Source organism: Carettochelys insculpta, chromosome 14, assembly GCF_033958435.1.
Source record: "Carettochelys insculpta isolate YL-2023 chromosome 14, ASM3395843v1, whole genome shotgun sequence".
In the NCBI taxonomy this organism is placed as follows: domain Eukaryota; kingdom Metazoa; phylum Chordata; order Testudines; family Carettochelyidae; genus Carettochelys; species Carettochelys insculpta.
The window spans coordinates 42,766,262-42,791,110 of NC_134150.1; the positions used below are offsets into that span (position 1 = coordinate 42,766,262).

Below are 24,849 nucleotides of genomic sequence, written 5' to 3' on the forward strand. Positions count from 1 at the left end.
GCCCAGGGAGAATGAGACACACCAAGTTATGTCTACCAAGGGGTCTGAAGAAAATGCCAAGCATAGTTAAGACACTATGCTTTGTTATTTTTATATCTGCTTTTCTCATTTCTGTGTACCACCTGGGCAAAATGAATCTTACTTGGTTTTAGAGAAGCTGCTGTAGTGTTACTGACCACAGGCTTCATAGCTGGCAGCCTCAGAGGTGTAACCTGGAGACAGTGGTTGGACTGCAGAATCCCACTTCAAAGAGAAGTGGATATGTGGGCCTGTCACTTGAAAAGGATGCACATGTCCTGGAAAGAGCAACTTGACCAGAGATATGACACTAATGTGCAGAAGACAGGACACTAGGCGAATAGCAAGATCTGTGAGTTGGGGTCAGTGGAGAATAGAGGGAAGAGGTCTGTCTCTTGTACTCAAATAATTCCGGCAGCAGCCTTTGGGAATTCCATCTCAGCAATAGTCACAGGAGGAGATTATACTGGTTGCCACGGAAGTGTCCTGGGATGCCCACAATTTAAGACTACATACTAAGTAGTTTAGTACTGAGGAAGAAAGCACCTTTTATTCAACTGTTAATGGTTATTTATGACATGAAACTGTTAACGTAAGATTTTATAAAATCAGAGGGTTTTTTGAAGCCTTAATTATGGTGGAAAGGCAGGTGCTGGTTTGGAATGTATGCATTATTCATATAGACACATACAGTAACAGACTTTGATGGCTGACTTAGGCTATGTTTACACTTCATGATAAAGTCAATTTTAAGGCACTTTGCTCAGTTGTACAATGTCACGATTAGGTTGAGCTCGGGAGTGCTAAGGTCAACATTATTACACTGACCATGCAAGTTGGCATAGCGCCAAGTCCAAATTTCAACAATTATATCAATGCTGATGTGCAAATGGCATTTATGTGCATCGACTTTACTGGCCTCCACAGGTGTGTCACATGTATTCCACAATGCCCCACGGTTGTCTGCTCTGGCCACTTCCCTCTCCGCTGCTTTCCAAGAGTGCAGGAAGTAAGTAACAAGACTCTTGCAAATTTGAATTCGGCACCAGGAAACCTGGGAAATTGAAGTGGGCACCTGGGGCCATTTTGAATTCATTTCTTTATCATCAAAAAAAAAAAAATAGCCCCAACATGGGATGGTGGCTTCTTCCTTGCACAGGATATAGCAGTAGAGGCAGAGATGTTTTTTCAGCACTGGTGCGAGCTCACATCCCACCGTACAACATGGCAGCTAGGCTGGGGGTGGGGTGGGGGAGGGGGCAATGCTTGTATGAGGCAAAGAAACTTCTTTTCGGTGGTTCACATTTGTACTGGGCCAGCTCCCCCGCAGCTCCCCCACAGGTGCCATGCAGTCAGGGTCCATCCCCCATCCAACCACATCACCTGGTAGCCCCTGACCCAAAAAAGCACGTCTGTGGTGCAGTGCAGATCATGCTGCCAGACAAAACCATGTTCTTGCTTGCACATGGTGAAGGCTCCGACGGTGGGAAAGGTCTTCAGGGCCTGGCTGTTGCCTGGGGGTGGAATGCGGGGGGGAGGAGGAGGAGGAAGTCTCTCTACCCACCCCTCCCGCAGCAAAGATTTGAGCGCCTGGCTATCACTGGGGGGGAAGGCAAGGAGACTGGTTGGTCCCTCACAGGCCCCACAAGCTGGAGAGCTTGGTCTTTGCCATGCTTTGGTGGGGCAGCAGCCACCTGGGGGCTGGCAGAAAGGTACCCTGTCAACTACATCCCCCACCCCTCCTCGTACAGGGAGGGTACAGATACCACACACTGATCTGTTCCTGTAATATTTTCAGAGATGACGTTCATGGCAATCTGAGGTTTCGGGGCTGGAGGGGGAGAAGTAGCTGAGGGACCAGTTGAGATGGCACAGTCACCTGGGTGATCCCAGGGCAGTATGACAGTCCCCTGCCCAGCACGCTAGTTGGCTGATCAGGCAAAAGTCATACCTAAAGGGATTAATGCAAAGGTGATCTTTCAATGGGGGAAAGCAGCAAGTTAACATGGTTCAGTCACCTTCTGAAGAGAGCCTATTTGGACTTTCTTTCCCCAGGATTCCCTACTTTTCCTTCTGCAAAAATGGCCATTTGCTTTCCACAGGAGGAGAAAGGGGGCAATGCAATGCAGGAAAATGACATCACATACCCGCGACTACTTGAGAGGCATTTTTTTCCCCATACTACATCAGCAAAAAAATCCAGAATGCTATGGGGCTGAGGGAACTGTGGGATAGATTCCCAAAATGCACTGCTGCAACAGTTGATGTTTGGCAATTTAGTGTGGGAGCACTAACTTGAAATTTAAGTATCCTCACCTCCCTACAAAGTTAATTTATAAAACCCAGCACAACAAACTGGATTTTATTAAATTGGAATTTATCTCGTAGCGTAGACATAGCCTTAGAAGTCAGAGATTAGTTCTGGAGGGAAAAAAAAAAAAACCCAAACACTGTATAGACGTGGACATCTATAGCATATAAAATAGTCAGACACACATAACATACCCATTATGAGGAAGTGAGCGAGGTGCAACATTCTATAACACTGATTCAAGTCAGAACAATGACACAGCTAGAATTAGGTGGTTCTATGTGTGCATTAAAACCCAGTATAAGCACCCTCCCTAACTATGCTGAGTGTACAGAATCAAACGCTGCTCTACCCTGTTACTTTCCATATTAACAGTAAAACAGTCACTGCTGTGCAAGTGATATCATGTGAGATAAAGTACCTTTGGAAGAAATCCAGAACTGTATCAATAAGAATACCACATGCCTTTTCCAGGTCTCCTTCACAGCCTCCAGAAGCAGAGGACGCTGGAAGATACCACTGGTATAATGCCCAGTAATGGAAGTCCTGCCTGCAAAATTGAACATTGGAAGACTGGATTCATATAAAATAAATACAGTGCTTCTTCTCCGTTGTGTTAAAGAGAACAAACTACACCAAAGCAAATGGAATGGCAGAAACAGGTACCATACTAGCCAGCATATGAGATAAATCTATACTACACCAGAAAGCGTTGACCCCAAAGGAACAGATTAAAAACTAACAGTTCCTTTGAGGGATTTGTTAATACACAGACGTGATGAGGCTGGGCACACAGTGTTTACAGGTTGGCCTGCAGCAATCTCCTCTTTTTGTTGGGCATCGGAAGGTCGAGACAGAAAATAATCTAGTGAAATTCTGTGGTGGGCCAAAGGTTAAGAACAAAAACAACCACACTGGGGCAGACCAAAAGTCCATCTAGCTCAGTGTCCCGTCTTCTGACAGTGGCCAATGCCAGGTGCTTCAGAGGGAATGAACAGACCTGGTAATTATCAAGAGATCCATCCATTGCCTGTTCCCAGCTTCTGACAAACAGACTAGAGACACCAGTCCTGCCCATCCTGGCTAACAACCATTGATGGACCTATCTTCCATGAATCAATCTAGTGCTTTTTTGAACCCTGTTCAAGTGTTGGCCTCCTCAACATTGTCTGGCAAGAAGTTCCACAGGCTGACTGTGTATTGCATGAAGAGATACTTTTGTGTTTTAAACTTGCTACCTCTTTTCATTTGGCGACCCTGTATTCTTGTGTTATGGGAATAAGTAAATAACTTTTGCTTATTTACTTTCTCCACAGCAGTTGTGATTTTATAATTCTATCATATCCCCCTTAGTCTTCCCTTTTTTAAGACAAAAAGTCCCAAACTTTTTACTCTCTCTTCCTCTGGCACCCACTCCAAACACCTAATTTTGTTGCCCGTTTCTGAACTTTTTCCAATGCCAAAATAACTTTTTGAGATGGGATGACCACATCTGCACACAGTAGTCAAGATGTGGTCACACCAGGAATTCATATATAGCCAATAAGATATTCTGTCTAATTCTCTATCCCAGGGTCAGCAACCTCTCTGAGGCGGAGTGCTGAAATTTGACCTTTTGACCCCCATGTATGGTCTGAGCGCGCTGGTGATATTTTTTAAAAAGTCACTAATAGTCCTACTTACAGACTCATTAATATTCAGAGCTTTACGGTTTAGCTGGTGGATGGTAGCATTAGCTAGTCTTTTGCATAATCCACAGGCAGCCTGGCTTTAAGCAAGCTCCCAGCAGCACAGGAGAGGAGGGGTAGGGCTGAGCTGCCCCTCGCATACTGATGAAAACTGGCTTGTGTGCCACTCTTGACACCTGTGCTGGGGGCTGCTGACCCCTATTTTATCCCTTTAATGATTACCAAAGGGATCCTGCCTTGGATAGCTTCCTAGAGGGAAGCCAAATCCACAATTTCTAACATACCTTAAGCTCTTTGAAATGCAGAGCTCATTAGCAGTTCAAGCCTTAAGCCAGACTATTTACATTGTCATCAAGCTCCAAGCTTAGGACATTCTCTCACATTTCTCACCGAATTCGAAAAGCATTTGACAATTTTCCATTTTTACAGGACCATTCTGCACTTACCTTTCAGAAGCAGAAAGGATATCCTTCTCAGGTTGCACTTCTAGCTCAAACAGCAGCCACTCTCGGAAAGACAGCTGGGATAAAAACAGATTCAGCACAATAAAAGAATTCACCAGTATGGAAGCATGACTTCCACGGCTAGTTTACCAAAAGAAACTCAGCCACCCCCTCAAAATCTCTGCGATCAATCACCCTCTCACACACGACAGCAGCACAGGAAATTATCAGTTCCCGTTTTGTCACATGAACTAATTTTGAACCTGGAGCATTCTCCTAGCAAGAAATCCAAACCAAGCCAGCAATAGTTTTCAAAGACTCTTAAAACCACCAGGCACATGTGTTTTTAAACACTTGCAATGTGCCCATGTTCTCAATATCTAGACACCAGTCTGCAACATACGGCAACAGATAAACTAAAGGAGAAAACAAAAATAATTCCAAAATATCTGTAAGTAAAGCAGCCAAATAAAAACCCATTCTGTTCAAAGTCTTAAAATGTTATACATGGAAATACACTTTATTGACCTTTTTAACCATGTGAAATAAACTTAATATTCCATTCATGATCGCCTATGACTTCTCTAAAGACAAAAGCTTTTTAATGAAAAAACAGAAAGACAAAACAGATGAAAAGTCTGAAGAAGTGGGTCTCCCCACAAAAGCTCACCTAATAAATTATTTTGTTAATCTTTGAAGTGCTACTTTACTGCTTTTTTGTTTAGATGAAAAGAATTGTCACATCAGATGAATTCCCAAGCGGAGTTAAAAGGAATAAATCTGCAAGTTGTACCCCATTTTTTATTGATACAAGGAAAGATATGCTGATATGTGCAGATCTGAAAAGTTGTTATTATGGTATGATGGTAGGAGTATTACCTGGAATGCTTTCTCCTTCAAGAGTTCTTGAAAGCATGTTTGCTTCCATAAACAGAGGCTGTTTTTCACATAGTTTACAGAGGGACAGGAGAAGAACCTCCAGGACAGTTCAGGTGCGTCCTCCTCAGGGCCTGTTCCTCGAGCCTCTAAACTCAGCCGGGGCACAAGATACCATAACTAAAACGAAGACAGTAGAAACTTACACATTGCCATCCATGGAAAAAGCCCTGTGCAGTACCCAATTGCGTCAAGTAGCGAGTGTGGCAACAGAAAAGGACACACTGCCAAAACCTTATTTTATTATTTGCCAAAAATGCGATTGCACAAATAGTAACAAAGTTAAGGTGCCACTAAAAAATCAGTCCCTATAAACACAAGAGTCCATGAGTCTATTCATTTGAATTGGAGCCCTATTATTGTTAACCTTCTCTCTATAAACCTCCTAATCAGACCAAGATTTAACTTAGAATTAAAATGTGTCTGTTTCATTGGTTTAACTGTCTGACACTACCCAGCGACTTGATACAAAAATCCAATATTAAAAAAAATATATATATATAGGTTGCGTGTGTGGAGGAAGCGGGTCTACATCAAGAAAATCATGGAACTGGGGACAAAAATATGATTGTTGAACGTCTCTTGCCCAGGACTGGTGCCAGACAAGAGACTTTCACAGATGATATGAGGTCAATATTTTCTAGCACATTACCAACACTTCCACTGCCTACTGTGCTCTTAAGGGACGTAAATCACAGCTAAATAACAGCACAGAACACTAGGAGCCAGGACTGGTGGCTGGAAACAAACTTTATGGGACCACAGGAACCTCGGTCACACCCATGATAAGTGGCTGTCTGGCTAACTAAAATCATGCCAGATTACAGAGTTTGCTGGACGACAGAGTTCTGGATTAGAGAGATTTAACCTGTAGTATTAGACTTTTAACCAGTCCAATTCTCTATCAGGAAACAAGAAAAGCAAATAGAGTTGGTAGCTGTCGTTGTATATCATGTGGAATGAATAAGAACAGATCAAAAGCACATCCCGCAAAGAATTCAGGATAAATACTGCCATTAGTTCCAGTGGCACTACCTTTTTAATAAGTGAAAATTTTTTCATTAAAATGTTTACCTTTTTTATAAGGCCAGAGGGAAGCAAGTTGCATAAATCATCACGAGAGAGGGACTGAAACTTGCACAAAAAATAAGCCACTGCTGCAGTACAAAACCTGAGGTGGGCGGGGGTGAGGAAGAGTGAGAGAGACAGCACAGTTATTTGGTTTGGCTCCTTGGTCATATCAGCCCCATCTTCAACTGCTGTTGCTTTCCATCCAGGAGAGCCCAGGGTCAAGCAAGAGGAAAATGGGAGGGAAAAAAGTTATATCATACTTCAAAATGGTCTAAAGAAAATTGCAGTGGTATCCAGGGACCGCCTGGTCAAACTATGTAATCACATTGGAACATGGTGCAAGCTTTGACAATGGATCGTAAAGAACAAGGCTATAAAAGAAACTACAACTATCATTTCCATAGCTGACACAGGACGTCTGGAAAAGAGGGGAATAAAATGACACTAATATGCCTGGGAGAAAGACTGCAGCCCAACTTTGTGTAATTCAGGGCTGACCTAAAGCTATCCAAATTTTAAATATGGGGGTGTTGCCTGCAAAGGCCACAAGAACAAAAAAGCTTAATCTTTGAGAGGCTGAGCAGGATTTGGAACCTCTGTGGTTTACACCGCCACATGGTGGCTTCAGTTAGATGCAATCCGTGGGCTCCCCCCAAAACTCTTACACACCCGAATGGTGGGCAACATTAAGGTGCATCTGGTCTAAAGTTTCTACTTCTAATTTAATTTTCAAACAACATCTTTAAACCTAAATGATAACTTGGGCCCCTGATGAAAGTGGTGCCCTACTGGACATCTACTGCATGACAGGATCCTTGCCCATGCCAAGCCCAAGTCACCCCTACAAAGAGGGAAACCTAGTACATGAGGAAAGAAGAAACTCACCTCAGACAGAAGGCTAAGGACTCCCCTGTCCGGAACACCAGTAAATGGTTCCAGTACTCTGTGACTGAAAGGCCTTTTGCAGAGGTAACCTGGGGAACTCTGGATTCAACATCCACTTCAGGAATCAAAGATTTGGATTCATTTAAATGAATCATAAAGGCAGATAGTCCTAAAACATGAGCATCATTTAGAGCAGGACCCTGCAGCCAAATGAATAAATGAGAAGACACATAGCACTTGTAATAAAGCAGTAAATGTCAGCTAAACCTCAAACTAATCAAGGGGCAGAATACTGCAACTATCCAATGACTAGTTCAATGCAAAGGAGCAATTTAGCAGATGGAAAGCACCAGTTAAATTAGACAAAAACGCTTCCTTGTCAGGAATTTTGAAGCTGTTTCTGGTTACTTCTACAGCAGAAATAAGACTTCTATAACAGTAACTTGGTACAACTAACTATAAATTACACCACTGCACAATTTTAAAAGCCAACGGCATTTTAGATTCTATAGCATTTAACACACACAAGGAATAGCTCTGGATCTTGCACCACGACTTACGGTCCTAAAAAGGTGATAAACGCTGGTAACAGTGGTGGATGTGTAATTCCATACTAAATGCCACATTACAACCCTTTTACCTCGCTCCAACAGAGGAGCTTGAACAGCTCCTGAGAACTACATCCATTCTAAAGCATAGAACACATGGCAGTATAAAGGGCTCTAGAACAGAGTTCTATCCTGCCTCCCCCAGGCAGCCCTTACCATATGGGAGTGCCAGGACATAAGCCTCTTCCTAGGACAAGCCTTCTGTTCTGTGCCTCCTGAGAGATGCAACACAGAATTTAGCTGAACTGAACTGAACTGCGGTCTGAAAAACTACTAGGCACATAATTCTACCTTCACCAGCTCAGAATGAAAATCAGAGGATGAAAAACGATCTTGAGGCTGATACAGTATTTACTCCACATATCTAATGCGCAAATGCTGCTTCTGAATTAAACGTCAGTGCTTCACCCTTTTACACATTAAATACACACGTTTCTATTAAGAAGGCTATATAGTTAAAAACTTTAAAAGCCTGGAAATACAAGAGTTAATCTGACCACATTACACCTTCTCTGCTTATGCATATAAAATTCATACATTTCAGCTCATGTTGTTAAATGTGCTTCACAAGAACGTGCAACATGGCCAAGTTAACACTGCTGCAGGAACACTAGAGTTTGTGTTTTCAGAGCCCAGGTTTGAAGAGTTTGTTAAAAATGAGAGCTCTTTCGGAAAGCTACAAACTAGTGAAATCCCTCCATCATACAGCACACTACAGACAGGTATTCAGTACACTTGTGGAGAGAGGAGGCCCAAGCAGACCTTAGCACATAGTTAGCCTCCATTTCTTTATGTTGGGAAACTAACCTGATGATAAATAAGCTGACAGATCCTGGCCAACAGGGCAGGTAAGAGATATCTCTGTCCACAAATCATCTTCACAAACAGAGACAAACAGCGCCCCTGCCTACAGAAGACACAAGGCATGGAATCATGTTACTGCCAAAGGTCACTGCTACCTTTAACATAAAATAGCGATTTAGAGATGGTTAATCATCATGCATCTGAAGCACCTTTGAGTGTAAACATGTCACCCAACTATCACTTCATCAAAATAATCACTTCAGCACCATAACAACTGCTGTTTATACAGTGCCATACACCTATGGTGTTACATGCCATGTAAAGGAGGTCTCGGCCTCAAGTAACTTACAATAGAGTCAAAGAAGAATTTCCATGAGGGACCTGAAGAAGAGGAAGGCTGCTCTGGGGACAGAGGAGACTCTTGCAGGCATAGGAGTCTTCTATCAGGACAGTTATTTAAACTGTTGTTGCAAAGCCATTGAGCATGGCAATGCTGCCAAAAATATGCCCCATTAGAGATAGGATTGTAGGCAGCATGTAAGCTGCTAGCGAAGTTACTTTTTAAGATATTATTTTGACCTTAGAATTTACAAAAATTTGCTACTACACACACAAGCAAATGCTGCATTCTTCTTGCAAAGAAGCGCATCAGATAAGGCCCAGTGGAAACCTAGTCTTACTCTCAGTTTCCATTTGTCAGTTCAAGCATATATTTAATTTCTGAACTATAGTGAGGCATGCCCAGGTTTAGATCAAAATCCAAAAAACCAAAATGCTTTAGTCTTCTCTTGATCTTGTGTCCTCGGCAGTAAGCTTTATGCTTCATCCATGTCGTGCTGAAGATGGCCATGAGGCTAATGGCAGGGGTGCCCAAGCACAGAGCAGCACTGACTGTACCAAAATAACTCAGAAGGACCTTTTATTTGCTTTTTGCAACTAAAGCATAAAACATTTTGCTTGTGATCTGATTTGTTTCAAATAAGTGCTTAAAAAACAAACTTTGCTTCAGTAGTAACCTTTAGTAATCACACCCCATCCTTAACAGTGTAAGCTCCAAAATATGTTAGTCTATAAGGTGACAGAGGACTTCTTGTTAAAACAAAAAAGCAGTCAAGTAGCACTTTAAAGACTAACTAAATAATTTATTAAGTGAGCTTTCGTGGGACAGACACACTTCTTCGGACCATAGCCATATCAGAACAGACTCAATATTTAAGGCATAGAGAACCAAAAACAGTAATCAAAGTTGACGAATCAGAAAAAAAAAAAATGATCAAGGTGAGCAAATCAGAGAGCAGAGCGGTGGGGGGAGGGGAGGAAGGTCAAGAATTAGATTAAGCCAAGTATGCAAAAGAGCCCCTATAATGTCCCAGAAAATTTGCATCCCGGTTCAAACCACATGTTAATGTGTCAAATTTGAATATGAGAGAGTTCTGCAGCTTCTCTTTCTAAGGCAGACTGAAAATTCTTCTTCAATAAGACGCAAACTCTTAAGGACTTATTGTTTTTGAAGATACAGACTAAATCAGCTACCCCTCTGATAAAATAGTGTAGCGTTAATGCTACAAAAAAGCAGCAGTAGATAATGGAATATTTTAAAAGGGCAATCACATAGTGGGCAGCTTATTTTAGAAGAGACTCAGTGATAGCTGGAGAGCACATGGTACGTCTATTCCCATCTATTAGTTTTTGCACCACAGAGGCTCAGGATAGAAGTGCCTGAAAAGGTCAGTATAACATATCCCACATCTGAACAAGGGTGTCTTCACAGACCCACACACAATGCAGGTATTATGGGGCAGTAAACAGGTTTGACCTGCCCACATGTATAGAATGCATCTTACCTCTCAGGAGGGTTAAAATAGGAAGCAGCTATCAGATTCTGGCAAAAGGACATCAGTAAAAGATCAATGACCTGAAATGAAAGACATCTCATTCATTTCTACTCTGGTGTCTAGATTGAGTTTTATGACGTATATATACAAACACATTTCCCCAAACAAACTTAAAATGTTAATGTTTATAATGGGTATACAAGAACACTTGTACTAAGACACAAATCAAAGTCTGTGTTATAAAACCAGAAATGTTTTATATCACTCCAAATTAACATCCAGGTGCAGATCTTGTAAAGAAAGCATATCCCATCTGAAAGATTTACTTAGCACACAGTACACACCTCTGTGTCTTCACCAGATGGTCCAACACTTCTGAAGGGCTAAATATAGGTTTATATTATCTGTACAGCAATGCAAGATGCACAGATTGGAAATAAATTTACTTCTCTTCAAAGACAAGACAGCTTTTGGTAAGTATTGTACATGTATTTACATTTATTCAACTGACTCATTTGCTTATTATTTCAGGCTCAACAGTACTCACACACTGATCCTGCTGTTCAAGTTTTGGAGCACAAATATTAACTTGGATCCGAGAATCGAAGGCTGTGGCTTCATTTTCATCATTGGTACGTCTCATGACAGTCCTCAGTCTCTCAGAGATCAGGGCAATATGGGCTGGCACAGCTGCAGGAAAGAACAGCAAGAGAAGTAGCAAACCAAAATGGGCAAGCGTGAAAAAAGAAAAGGACCTGGAATTAACAGAACACACCAATTCCCAAGCTTGATGTATGTCAATTTTTAAATATAAGGGGGAAAGGAAGTAGTGTATTCTTCACTCTCTGCATTTAAAGATTCACACCGGACACTATCTAAAAATCCTGAAAATCAGCAAAAGATTTTCCCTCCTGATATACTCAAAATGCAAAATTAATTGCATCCTTTGGCTTGCAAACACCCAAAAAAGCTGCTTAGAACGAAGGAGTGGATGAAACTCCTGCATATCAAACTCAGACCAATGGATTACATGTTACTGCCTTGCCATGCATCTCTTTAGTATCGCTCCAGGAGTTTCAAATCTCAACTGTAAGGAAATAATTCAGCTGCAGGATATCCTGACATAAGTAAATTTTGTTATTTGAAAGTCTGTCATACACTAGAGACCTTCTCATCTTCAAAATAAACTCAAACGTTCCTGCCAACCCGCTTGTAGAATGCTGGGCATAACTGCATCTTTAGGAATAAATTACTATGATGTTTAAGGGGTAAATACTCAAACCCAAAATTTTAAATGACCAAACTTTTATATACTGTTCTCCAAATCAATGTGTTTTATTTCATCTTCCTTTATTTGCTAGAATGACGTATTTCACCATAAAAGAAAAAAGCTTGACCACCCATCCTGACTGCCAGGAAAAAGCCAATTTTATAAATTTAGAATTGTTTTCATAAAATGTATTTCCATAGTTTATGGAATCTCAAAGAACTTTAGATAACAGCACAAGCAAAGTGACTGTGTAGGCAATGGACTATCCACTATGCATTCTGTAGTAGTTCTCACAGTGCTATAGTAGATTGGAACTTACTTTATTGATTACAAGAATGTTAGTCAGTACACATTTTATTGCCCTGCCGACGAAACCATGTGCAACTGAACGTGAACAGCACAGGACAATCAGTCTCATGAGTCACACGACCAAAATTCTTCTGAAGATTACGAACCGGATTCAAAAAATCAAATACGGCTTGAGATCTCTGATGAACAATGTGGATTTGTGAAAGACAGAGGTACGGGTAACACAATCTACATTTTAAGAGCACTGGAAGTTCAAAAGGATGTATATTTGTGCTTCATCGACTACGAGAAAGCATTTGACGGAGTAAAACATGAAGAAATGATGAAGCTGTTGGAAGAACTGGATATAGAGGGGAAGGATTTGAGAATAATTAAAACATAATTAAAAACATCTACTGGGAACAGACAGCAGCCATCAGGGTCAGAAATAACCTTAGTAGATATGTGAAGAAAAAATGAGGAGTGAGACAAGGTTGTGTTCTTTCACCTGATCTCTCTAATTTGTACAGTGAAAGAATAATGCACAAAATAGATGGTCTGCTAGGATTAAACATTGGAGATGTAACATCAACAACCTGAGGTATGCAGATGATACTGTTTTAATAGCAGAAAGTGAAAAAGATCTTCAGGAACTGGTTAACGTTGTGAATACAGAAAGCAAGCTGAAGGGACTCAAGCTGAACATCTCGAAGATGGAAGTAATGGTTATTACGAAGATGAAGGTACTGCCAACATATGAGATACTAGCAAATGGAACAGTTCTTCATCAAGTGACTAAATTCAAGTACTTAGGATCCTAAGTCACATCTGATGGTAGGCGTTTAACTGAAGTGAAATGCAGAATCGCTCAAGCGAAAGCAGCATTTCAGAAAATGAGAAGCACTCTCACAAACAGATGTTTGTCATTGGAGGTTAGGAAAAGAGAGCTGCGATGTTACGTAGAACCAATCCTCGTGTACAGATGCGAATCATGGACTGTCAGTAAACAAGTTGAGAAGTACGTTGAAGCCACAGAAATGTGGTTTTTAAGAAGGATGTTGTGCATCTCATGGACGACCAAAAGGACGAAGGAGTCTGTCTTAAAGGAAGCCAACAGCAAAAGAACACTGTTAAATGGGATAAGAACAAGGCAGGTAAAATTTACAGGCCATGTAATTAGAAAGTCTGCACTTGAAAATTTAGTGACGACAGGAAAGTACAATGGAAAGCGAGGACGAGGTAGACAATGTGAGACAATACTGGATAGGATCACTTCATGGCTGCACTGCCACAGTGCCGTGGAGATGCTCCAGAACACACAGTGGTGGAGGGCCATGATCGTCTACCCTAATCAGCATGGCATGAATGAAGGAGTCAGTACACAATGATTAACTTTGTTTCTTCTTCCCCCACCAAAAAAGAAAAGATCTTTAATGCCCGTCAAAGACGTGACAAGAATCGTATTTCATCTTCCATCAGAGGGAGAGCATTTCAATGGCAGCTCCCTTGTCTCCAACACCACACAGCTTAACAGCTGTTAACAACACAAATATAGGAGGGGAGGTGGGCCCCAGTGTTCTCCGTAAGCTGAGCACTTGGGCACGAGAGATTCGTATGCTGCCCAGATAATTAAGCAGAGCGCCCTCAGCCAGCAGCATGTCTCTCTGCTGGTGGCACACATCTGCACGAGTCAAGGCATATAACAACATTTATTTTCCACGTGGATGGAAAAGGTGCAGAGGGAACATTGGTGGGCCACTTTATTTTTTGACGGAAATGAAAGAGCTATTTAGGGATCTTTACTGACTAAGAGTTTAACTTAAAATGAATAACTGTCAGAAATGAATTAGGCACTCTCAAAAAAAAGGTGGAGAAAAAAAAAAAAAAAAAAAAAAAAAAAAATCAAACCTGGAAAAATTATATGAATCAAAGGCTCCAGTCTTCAACTACCTTTGGCATGAAGCACAACTGCTGTTTGGCTACCATTAACCACATTCTTGTATCGGAGAGGTAGCCGTGTTAGTCTGGATCTGTAACAGCAACGGAGGGTCCTGTGGCACCTTATAGACTAACAGAAAAGTTTTGAGCATGAGCTTTCGTGAGCACAGACTCACTTCATCAGATGCTCGTCTTGGAAATCTGCAGGGCCAGGTATAAATAAGCCAGAGCAAGGGTGGGGATAACAAGGTTAGCTCAGTCAGCAAGGGTGAGGCTTATTACCAGCAGTTGATCTGGAGGCTTGAATACCAAGGGAGGGGAAGCTGCTTCTGTATTTAGCCAGCCATTCGCAGTCTTTGTTTAAGCCTGAGCTGAGGGCGTCGAATTTGCAGATGAATTGTAGCTCAGAAATTTCTCTTTGGAGTCTGGTCCTGAAATTTCTTTGCTGTAGGATAGCTATTTTTAAGTCTGCTACTGTGTGGCCTGGGAGATTGAAGTGCTCTCCTACGGGTTTTTGTATATTGCCATTTCTGATATCTGATGTGTGTGCGTTCATTCTTTTACGTAGAGACTGTCCAGTTTGTCCGATATATATAGCAGAGGGGCATTGCTGGCACATGATGGCATAAATTATATTGGTAGATGTACAGCTGAATGAACCCACGATGGTGTGGCTGATCTGGTTAGGTCCTGTAATGGTGTTGCTGGTGTAGATATGCGGGCAGAGCTGGCAATGAGGTTTGTTGCCTCTTGTGTGAGCTTTAAATGTAATTGCTACATACCATCGTGTTTGCTTTGGTCTGTGATCAGCATTCTCAGTTCATCCAACTCAGCCTTCAGCTGTTCAACAGGTTCTTTGAGATAGCTGGTCTCTATTTCTATTGATCCACCTATATAAATAGAAGAGAAGTGCTCTATATCACTTGTCTCTATCAGAATACTAGAAATATAGGGCTGACAGGTACCTTGCAAGATTATCTAATCCATCTCCCCACACTGAGAGACAGTCAAGTATACCTAGAGCATCCCTGACAGATGTTTGTCCAATCTGTTCTTAAAAAACTCCAAAGGGACAGGGAATCCCTAACCTCCTTCTGTAAGATTCTTTCTAGGAAGACAGGAATGAAGGGCTGGAAGAAACATCAAGAAGTCATCAAGTCCTGCCTCCTACACTGATTTAGAAGCAAGTAAAATTAGACCATCCCTGACAAGTATTTTTCAAACTGGTAATTACAAATCTTCAATTATGGGGATTCTACACCCTCCTTAGGAAGCTTTTTCCACTACTAAAAAATCCTTATTGTTAGGCAGGTAAGAGTCAGTCTGATGCAGAGAGAAATTATACCAACAATTTCTATCTTGTTCCGAGGACAACTTATGGGCCATGGTTATCAGGAACATTTTCAATACTGAGTGTTGATGGTACTATACTTACTGCTCACTGACAAGATCGCAGAGGGGGGTAAAACACCTTAAGACCCACCACAGTGAATGGTAGTTATCCAAGCAACTATATTTAAATACAAATAATGCCCTAATAAACTCAGACATGAACTACAATATATTTTGTTCTAAGTAATAAAAAAAAATCACTTATCACTGTTATCTATAATTAGGCAAAGTATCTGATTTCTCGGGTTCAGAAAAAAATCTCATCTAAAACGGCATCAGTGAAAACCAGATGTTTAATCTTGGCTCATTTCTCTAAAACTAATTCCTAAAAGTAAACACAGATTTTTCTCACCTTGTAACAGTTTCTCTTTCAAAGAACAACAGGCTTGTATATATCTTGTGTACAGGTTTGGTGGGATTTTGTCTGCTCTGCAATAAGAGAATTCTTTTTATTTACACCATTTAACCTCATTCAGAGTTGAGGCTCATTAAAATAAGCACATAACTATATTTTACATTTTATACATGATTTTTTCCACAGACTAGTAGCAGTAAAGCTGACACTACACTTGACAAGTTTTATGACATCACCTGGCATAAGACCAAGATATTTGCACACTAGAGAGTAGCAGTATAATACAATATACACGGGCAAGATTGCATGAAAGGGAGTGAAATTATGGAACAGAGGATGCACTCATCTCAAGTGTAGGGCAAGACAGAGATCAAGGCTGTATGATCTCCAAACACTTGACAGGCAAGTATCTGATACTAAAAGTTCGTTACAGTATTTATAGCAGGATTAGATAAATTAAATCAGTTCAATATTTAACATATAGCTAAAAGCTTGTACTCAAAGGGGCAGTAATGTCCTCTATAGGGGTGTGATTTCTAAAGTGTACTAACAGATTGTGTTTTAATAAATCCATGTAGACCCTTCTGGGGCATATTAAGTATTCCCCAGTGAGCTTTAATTTAGCACTGTTTCAGACAACATTATATTAAAGAATACCAGCAGGGCCTATAATGACTTAATAGCTGCGTCTACACGAGCCCTTTCCTTTTGGAAGGGGCATGGTAATGAGCAAGGTCAGAAGATGCTAATGGAGGCACTGCAATCAATATGCAGTGCCTCATTAGCATGACGACAGCCCCAGCAATTCAAAAGTGCTGCTTTTGAATCGCGTGCCACCCATGTAAACAGGGACCTTTCGAAAGGACCCCCAGTCTTCAAAAGCCCCTTATTCCTAACACCAGAGAGCAAACACTATCCTTGAAGTATTGCCATGGCAGCAAACTCATCACCAGCAGCAAGGCATTGTACCTGCCAACCAAAATCAGGTATCTGAGGGTGAGAAATCCCACCCATACCATCTGCTAACAGGTTATGTGGGTACCATTCTGCAAACAAGTTCTCAAAGAGCATGAGCCTCAGATCCCGATTCTGTAGTCAAACATTTCCAACAACTGTCTAGAAAAATCAGAAACTCCCTTTGCCTTATGTGCTTTATTTTCATACCTCTTTAAGGAGTCTATAAACACCATGCGTAAATCTTGAACTTCAGGGAGCTGTAACAAAAGCAGCCAAGTCAGAAATGCACTTGCTACCCACAAACATATAAATGAAAGGACAAGAAAAAATACGAACCACACGTGGCATGAGCAATGCAGGAATAAAGTGGGAATTATAATAGGGTCTCCTGAAAATACTGAAACAGAAAGCAAAAAAAAGATTAACTACTAAATACAGAGAGCAATTTTGTTAATGTTCTTAGAAGTGAGTTCTGCTCACTACACAAATGAGGATATTTGAGTGTAGTTGCTTCAGTTAAAAAAACAGAGCAAGCTTTATTAACCATAAAAGCTCAGCAATTTAAAATAAATACCATAACCATGTTAATTATTCTCTGTGCAGTGTTTCCTTCTTAGAAGAAGGAGTCCAAATTCCCAGGTAATATTCATAGCACTAAACACTGGGTTCTCACACCATACACTATTTATAAACATTCATTTCTTGATATTTATCATCCTCTAAAGATTCCTTTTAATGGACGTGGTGTCTTCCCTTCTGCATGCATACGTTCTTCTTAGTCCTCTGAGTAACATCTGCACAAATAGCCCGAGCTTATATAATTAATGCAGCTCTTGCTAGTTTCTTGAGATTGTTTCCAGTGCTTCTTTGCTTTCATGCTAAGCTTTGCTCTTATTTTTTCTTTGATATGTTCCTGAAACAATCTTTTGAGGAATGTCTAGAAAGGTACCATACCTGGCCTCCATCACACTTGTGGGGATCTTTCCCGTATTTTCAAATATCCGAATGGCTTTTTCAACATCTTCAAGTGCCTGGCACTGGGGCTGGCTCACACAGGTGACAAGGATGAAACAATATAATTAAGGCTTTAGCATAAAAGAGTAAATCACTCCTGCCTTTTCTTTCACACACGTCTTATTTTTACAGCACAGAGATGAAGCGTGCAACTACATAAGTGAAACAGGCTGCTATGGAAAGTAGCAGTGCAAGTATCCCAGTAAGGAGGCTCTATCATCTGTATTTCATGCTCTTTGGTTTTTTAATAGGGTTGAACCTTTAAATTTTCATTTTATTGCACTGGCTAGAACTAAACAAAATGCCCATTATGGTAATATAAGGTGTCTCTCAAGCAGGTTGCTAGTCACGTGAAGTTGCAACAACTTGTGGCAATGTTCCAATGCAGATGACGAAGAGACTAGATGGCCCTTTCACTTAGAGCTTGAAATAGAATTTAATCCTCCTGAGACGAACCACCAATGTACTCAGCTGTGGCACCACTGACAATAACCCTATTTCACACCACTTTAAAATAAATTCAGCTTTGTTTATTTCAACTTTCCATCAGTCTGTCCTATTTGCACTACCAACCAAAATACGGAAAATACAGAATGGAGTGTGACTCAAAAGGATAAAGCCAACTATTCCCTTTATGTGCCTATTTATTCAAAAAACACTTCATCCTGAACAGTATGATGTAGGACTACCAAATTCAGCAGCATGCGGCGCCTTTTCATATGATTTAATGCAAGGTAAAGTTTTTTTTTTTTTGGGGGGGGGGGGGGGAGGAGAGGGGACAGAGATGGGAGAGGCTGAACCCCTCCCTACATTCAGAAAATTGAATTTGCCTGCAGTGGGATTGCTTCTCCTCATAAAACCACACAGAAGACAGAGAGCCACCAGGCAGATGGAAAGGGCTGGCTTGGGGTGCACTCCTGCCCCGCCCTATCCCGACCCAGACTGCCCCAGCCCTGAGCCTCCCACCATCCAGGTACCACTAAGGAAGGGCTGGGGGCCCCTCTGTTCGTACAGGGATGTTGCTAGCTGTTCCCCTTGTCCCCACACTCTGACAGAGGACATTTTGCTACATTCCTCACTCTAGCTGAGGAGAGCAGGGGACAGACGAGCCTGGACCTGCTCGAGCCAGGAGACGTACACACGCCCCTCCCTTGGCTGTGCCCATGGGAGCTGCAGTGGCCTTGAAGAGGCTCTTCTCATCTGGCTCCAAACTGCTAGAGTAGTCATCTCTCTCAGGGACAGCCCAAATACTGAAGCCCTCAGCCCCAGCTCAGAGAAATGATTTAAATGAAGCACCTGCATTCTGTTTATTTTTCCAAAAAATATTGACTTAAGGACACAAGCAATGCCAGGTAAAAACTCTAGCTCAAAATAAATCAAGCACAACTGTAAAAAAAACTACAGTCAGTGGACAACCCCTCAAAGGAGTTCCCTGAAACGTGAGTCATCTAGATGCTATAACAAATGCTAAACAAAATTAAAAGGAATTTTTACTGAGCTGATATATTTCATTGTTATTCACGTGACCAATACTGCAGTGCAACTTTGTACTGAGGTGTCACCACAGTAACAAGTCTAAGCTAGTGGAAATTATTTTGGAAAAGTCGTCCCATACCTGCATATCTTCCTTTGTTGAAGATAAATCCTCATAGAGCCCCATGTCTTCTATAGCAACCTGTAAGCGTCATAAGAAAAATAAGTGTCTCAGAACAGCTGATGCTTTGATGGAAAAGGATTTTTCAGGTGGAGCAGAAGGCTGTCCACCAACCTTGAGATCAGCCAGTCGGGTTTTAGCCAGCGTGATGTACTCCAGGAGAAAGGAGCGGTATTTCGTTGGCACAAAAGGGGGATGCATAATATGGACCTAAAGGATAAAATTAAAAGCAAGGTTTACTATTTTGATTGTAGACAAATGCCAACTTCTGGTTCATCTCCCTACAGGTTGCCTAGCTCCAAAGCTCCCATGACAAGGGATGACAATGACAAGGTATTATTGCCTGCTTAAGAGCTCACAGAAAAGCCAGTTATATGGCAAAGGAAATCTTTCCTCATACAAAATTGCTTATGAATTTTAAATTTAGCCTCCTGAGGTACTCTCTTTTTCACTGTGCCACGGCACTGAAATAATGCTCTGCTAGTTTATTTTGTAGAGAAAACTTGATCCTTCTTCTGAGGGACATATCAAGAGTTATAATAGACAGGCCAGTCAAAGCCCAGGTGACCTTGGTTTAATAAGCTGAAACAAAATCTGGGGCAGGTCTGCAACAGACCCACAAGAAAATGATCTCTGTAAGAAGCTTTTCACCTTCAGATATTGTGGTGCTTCAAAAGGGACCAATTCTGACAGGAACTCAAACAGAAAGACCAAAGCCTTCTTACTGTTACCATGGCAACCACTGGCATTCCCAAAGGAAACCTGAAAGGGGGAAAACATTTTAGAACCGTCTGTCCTTCTGCCTTAAAAATTGCCACCACTGCACTCTGCTACACTTAGACTACGTCTACACTTGCCCTCTTCTTGGAAGGGGGCATGGTAACCAGGGTGATGGGAGATTACTAACGAAGCGCTGCGATATGCATATGATTGCATATACAGCAATTCATCAGGCAAATTCTCCCGTGGCAACTTCACAGTACCAAACTTCAAAGGGCTGGCATGCTGTGTTGCCGCACGCACTTCAGAGTGCCCGTGCTACTTCAAAGTGCCTGCGGCTACACAGCATGCCGGCACTTTGAAGTCCGACACTCTGAAGTTGCCACGTGGGAGAATTTGCCTAATGAATTGCTGCGATGCATATGCAGCACTTGATTAGTAATCTCCCACCACCCTGATTACCATGCCCCCTTTGAAAGGGGCAAGTGTAGACATGGCCTTAGTGTAGAAATCCCATCTTCAACAAGGGATATTATTTATAAACAGCTCTTTTATTCAACTTCTAGAACATCTGCAACAGTAAATATCAAAATCTGGCTTCATGTTATCTCATGAGGACATTTATAAATAGTTAAATGTGGATTACAAACAGCACATGCACAGGTTTCTCCAGAGAGTAAATACAGCTTTGCTCTGATACATGTACATTACAGGGATAATGAACCTGTCTACCAAGATCACACAAAACATAAATCAGTTCATTTTTCAATAAATCCCAAATATTTCACCATCAAAAGTTTCAGGATATATTTTCAAACTTTTCAAATTTTGTGTGTGTGTTTAAAAAAGCACAACAATTTGTATACCTAAATTGTGCACACATTTACCACAAATGTAAAAGCAAATGATCAGTTAGGATAACCAATCAACACATGCAGTTACAACATATTACATGTTACAACAGTTACATATTTTGGTAAGCGTGAGTATTTTACACACGACTTTATAAAGTTTACAACTTACGTTAATAATGAGTTTCAATTATCATGATCATAACAAACGTTGTGCAAGGAGAAGACAATTTTGACCAATAAACAGAGAAGCTAAGGAAGGAAAGATCAGAGAGAGCTAAAATAACTGAAGAAGAATTTATTTGTAAATTCAAGGCTATATGGAAGACTACCAGTATGCAGTGTCACTGAGAACACAATTATTGTCGCTCTATTTTCACTCCAGGCCGACTGCCAGAAATGAGGGTCACCTTGTTCAGGTTTATATCAACCCACTTTTTAAAACTCTCCCCCTTGTATACACTTCTTCAGCTAAGAGAGAAGATGCTCAGCTAGTCCTTATTTATTCTTACCTTAAACCATTCAGCGTAAGACATGAACACAGAGGGACCCTCAAGGGCAGCCTGACGAGCTATTAAGAATGCAGTTATTAAGTTTTCCATATCATAATTTTCAAAGGCTTTTATCAGTAGACTGCTCAGTAGGTCTAGAAAAGACAAAGAATAGAGCAAAACCACTAAATAGTTGTGGTAAAAACAATGAAATCTTGGCAATTGTGTTGGAATATTTTAATATAATAAATGCAGCCAATTGTCAGTGATAGAAGAGGTCTGGGAAACAGGGACAAGTGGCAACACAATAATTCAAACTTGGGAGAGGCTTTGGGACTTGAGCTTAACTTCTTTTCAGGAAAAATAAAAAGGCACTTTAGCTATTAAACAAAACCTTTGGACTCTATGGAATTCCAAGCACTGCACAGAATACAGCAACTAAATGCACAATAGGAAAGTCAGAAAAAAATGGAGTCCAACTACTAGTATCACATTGCAAACGCACAGATGAAGGCAGAAGTCAGACTCTACAACATGCTGCTAATCACATTAGCAATGAACAGGGATATCACATAACCACAGCTAGCTGAATTTAAAATTTGAGAAATGGGAAAGTCAGAGGATGTGGCATACGTATCAAGGTGTAAACCCAGAGTATTTGACTGGATAAGAAGAGCTCCTGAATTGCTCATTTCTTTATCAATACACCAGCCAATTATATACAATGTTTGAAGCCACCTAAAAGCAGTGATTATAAATTTAAGATTACGAGTGACTATTCAGCACATGGAAAGCAAGATACAGCAAAGCACATAGGTTTCCGATCAAGTTTCTCAGCTTTCTGTACCTTTAACCAACTGCTCCGCTTCAGCATGGCAGACTACTAATGTAGAAAAGCAGGACAGCACATGCTGCCAATTCACCTCATGAGTCTCCAGAATCTGCTGCAAATGACACATCAGCTTTTCTGCACTGAATGCCACAAATAGCTGGAAGACAGGAACAAGTGAATTACTTTTAGTTATGAATTCTAACTATTCATTAGAGTGAAATGCCCCAAGGTTTTCTTCTCACAGGATACCACAGAACCTCATCAACAAGACAATTCCCTTCTGCCTGATTTTCTGACAAAACCACATGTCCAATACACCACCATCTTCTCAAAACCTTAGGCTTTTTTGTTTCTATTCCTGATACAAACAGCAATGCTTCCATTTATTCCAGTGGGAGCAAAGTCAATAATCCAAGTGCCCCTCATCCACCACTATTTTTTTTTCATTATTGTTAGATGCTGGAAAAATTAGTGCTTTTACTTTCATTCTCCTCCCTTCACTCTCAGACATGTGCAAAATCAATCAGAACAAACAAAATCTTATGACATTTTCTTTCCATCACACCATTGCCTACCACTGCAAGAGGGTCCAGATTTTGAGACTCAAATGCACTGATTTTGAGAAGTCCCATCTCAATCTAGAGTATATTTTTAGGATTTCAACAAGAAAAATCAGAGTACACTCACCGGAACAAATATATTTTAAACTGATTTTTATACAAAAAGCAGTGAAAGTTTTCAGAAATTGTGCAGAAATATGAACAGTGTTCCCTTTACAAATCTTGGGAGACAGACATACTTTGCGAAACAAGGTAGTAAGCAGTGGGCAGGTTCTTGCAAAGCTCCACTCTCTCTGCATATGAATGGCATCAGACGCTGCATCCACCAAGGGTGGTGGGGGGGGGGAAAAAAAGATTGGTTTTACTTAAAGTTAGATAAGGAACAAAAAACATGAAACCCCCCTGAAATCTGGCATCCAGATATACTTCAGACACTTACTCACAACCTTTTCAACTCTTGAGCATTCAAATGCAGACTTCTCACACAAAGACTGCGATTTCAGTGCAGCACCACTAATTCAAAACTAATCTGAACTCATCGACCGTGTCTACACTAGCACAAATCTTCGAAATGGCCATTTTGAAGATTACTAATGAGATGCTGAAATGCATATTCAATGCCTCACTAGCAGGCCGCCGCTCTTCGAAATCGCTGCTTTTCGCTACCACGTGGCTCGTCCAGATGGGGGTCCTTTTGGAAAGGACCCTGCCACCTTTGAAATCCCCTTATTCCTATCAGCAGACTGTATCATAGGAATAAGGGGATTTTGAAGTTGGCGGGGTTCTTTTGAAAAGGACCCCCGTCTGGACAAGCCATGCGGCAGCAAAAAGCAACACCTTCAAAGGGCCACGGCCAGTGGATGCTAATGAGGCATTGAACATGCATTTCAGCACCTCATTAGTAATCTTCAAAATGGCCATTTCGAAGATTTGTGCTAGCGTAGACGTAGCCATAGGCTATGTCTAGATTACAACGATTTGCCAACAGGAGATTTTTTTGGAAGAGATCTTCCGACAAAACTTCTGTCAACAGATTGGGCCAAATTGCAAAGCAGATTGCAAGAGCGATTCATTCTGCTGACAGAGAGTGGCCAGACTGCCTGGCTGCTCTCTCAACAAAAGATGGCCAATTGGAAGCACAGGAGATAGGGTTTCCAGGACACCAGGTAGCCCTGTCTCTCGACAGAGGACCCCCTGGAACATCCAGACCAGCTTTCTGTAAAAGCATTAAGCCTTATGGAGCGCGGGATAAGACTGTTGACAAAAGTGCTGCATTCTGACTATTTACTGTCAACAAAACGCCTTGGGAATCTGGATGCTCCCTAGCTTTTGTCAGCAGAACACCAGTTTTGTCACCAAAACCTCTAGTGTAGCCACGGTCATAGGCTAAGGTGGTGCTGGTTTGCTGGAAGGACACCATACGTTGTCCTTACCAGGGCAAAACAAAAAGCAGTCAAGTAGCACTTTAAATATTAGCAAAATAGTTTATTAGGTGAGCTTTCGTGGGCCAGACCCACTTCTTCAGACCATAGCCAGACCAGAACAGACTCAATATTTAAGACACAGAGAACCAAAAACAGTAAGCAAGGAGGACAGATCAGAAAAAGATAATCAAGGTGAGCAAATCAGAGTGGAGGGGTGGGGGCGGAGATCAAGAATTAGATTAAGTATGCAGACGAACCCCTATAGTGACTCAGAAAGTTCACATCATGATTTAAACCATGTGTTAATGTTCCGAATTTGAATATAAATGTCAGTTCCTCCACCTCTCTTTCTAAAACGGAGCGATAATGTCTCTTCGTTAACACACATACCTTGAGGTCACTGACAGAATGCCCCATTCCATTAAAATGATGACTAACTGGTTTGTGGATCTGGAGTGTTTTGATGTCTGTTTTGTGCCCGTTGACCCTTTGTCTAAGGGATGG

At 41.2% G+C, this 24,849-nt stretch overlaps 1 protein-coding gene across 1 annotated transcript in view; it reads right to left on the reverse strand.

Moving 5' to 3' along the window:
* Positions 1-24,849, reverse strand: part of FANCA (FA complementation group A) — a 56,762-nt gene that overhangs the window by 12,441 nt on the left and 19,472 nt on the right. Inside the window, exons 10-28 of the mRNA XM_075009137.1 lie at positions 23,161-23,237; positions 22,377-22,518; positions 21,551-21,684; positions 20,119-20,229; positions 19,582-19,677; positions 19,429-19,488; positions 17,754-17,842; positions 17,136-17,196; positions 17,007-17,056; positions 15,840-15,916; positions 14,878-14,985; positions 11,147-11,289; positions 10,609-10,679; positions 8,768-8,867; positions 7,353-7,552; positions 6,471-6,567; positions 5,340-5,516; positions 4,464-4,537; positions 2,751-2,879 (exon numbers count right to left, since the gene is read on the reverse strand). Of these exons, the coding sequence (XP_074865238.1) occupies positions 2,751-2,879; positions 4,464-4,537; positions 5,340-5,516; positions 6,471-6,567; positions 7,353-7,552; positions 8,768-8,867; positions 10,609-10,679; positions 11,147-11,289; positions 14,878-14,985; positions 15,840-15,916; positions 17,007-17,056; positions 17,136-17,196; positions 17,754-17,842; positions 19,429-19,488; positions 19,582-19,677; positions 20,119-20,229; positions 21,551-21,684; positions 22,377-22,518; positions 23,161-23,237 (1,996 nt within the window). The remainder of the gene's footprint in view (positions 1-2,750; positions 2,880-4,463; positions 4,538-5,339; positions 5,517-6,470; positions 6,568-7,352; positions 7,553-8,767; positions 8,868-10,608; positions 10,680-11,146; positions 11,290-14,877; positions 14,986-15,839; positions 15,917-17,006; positions 17,057-17,135; positions 17,197-17,753; positions 17,843-19,428; positions 19,489-19,581; positions 19,678-20,118; positions 20,230-21,550; positions 21,685-22,376; positions 22,519-23,160; positions 23,238-24,849) is intronic.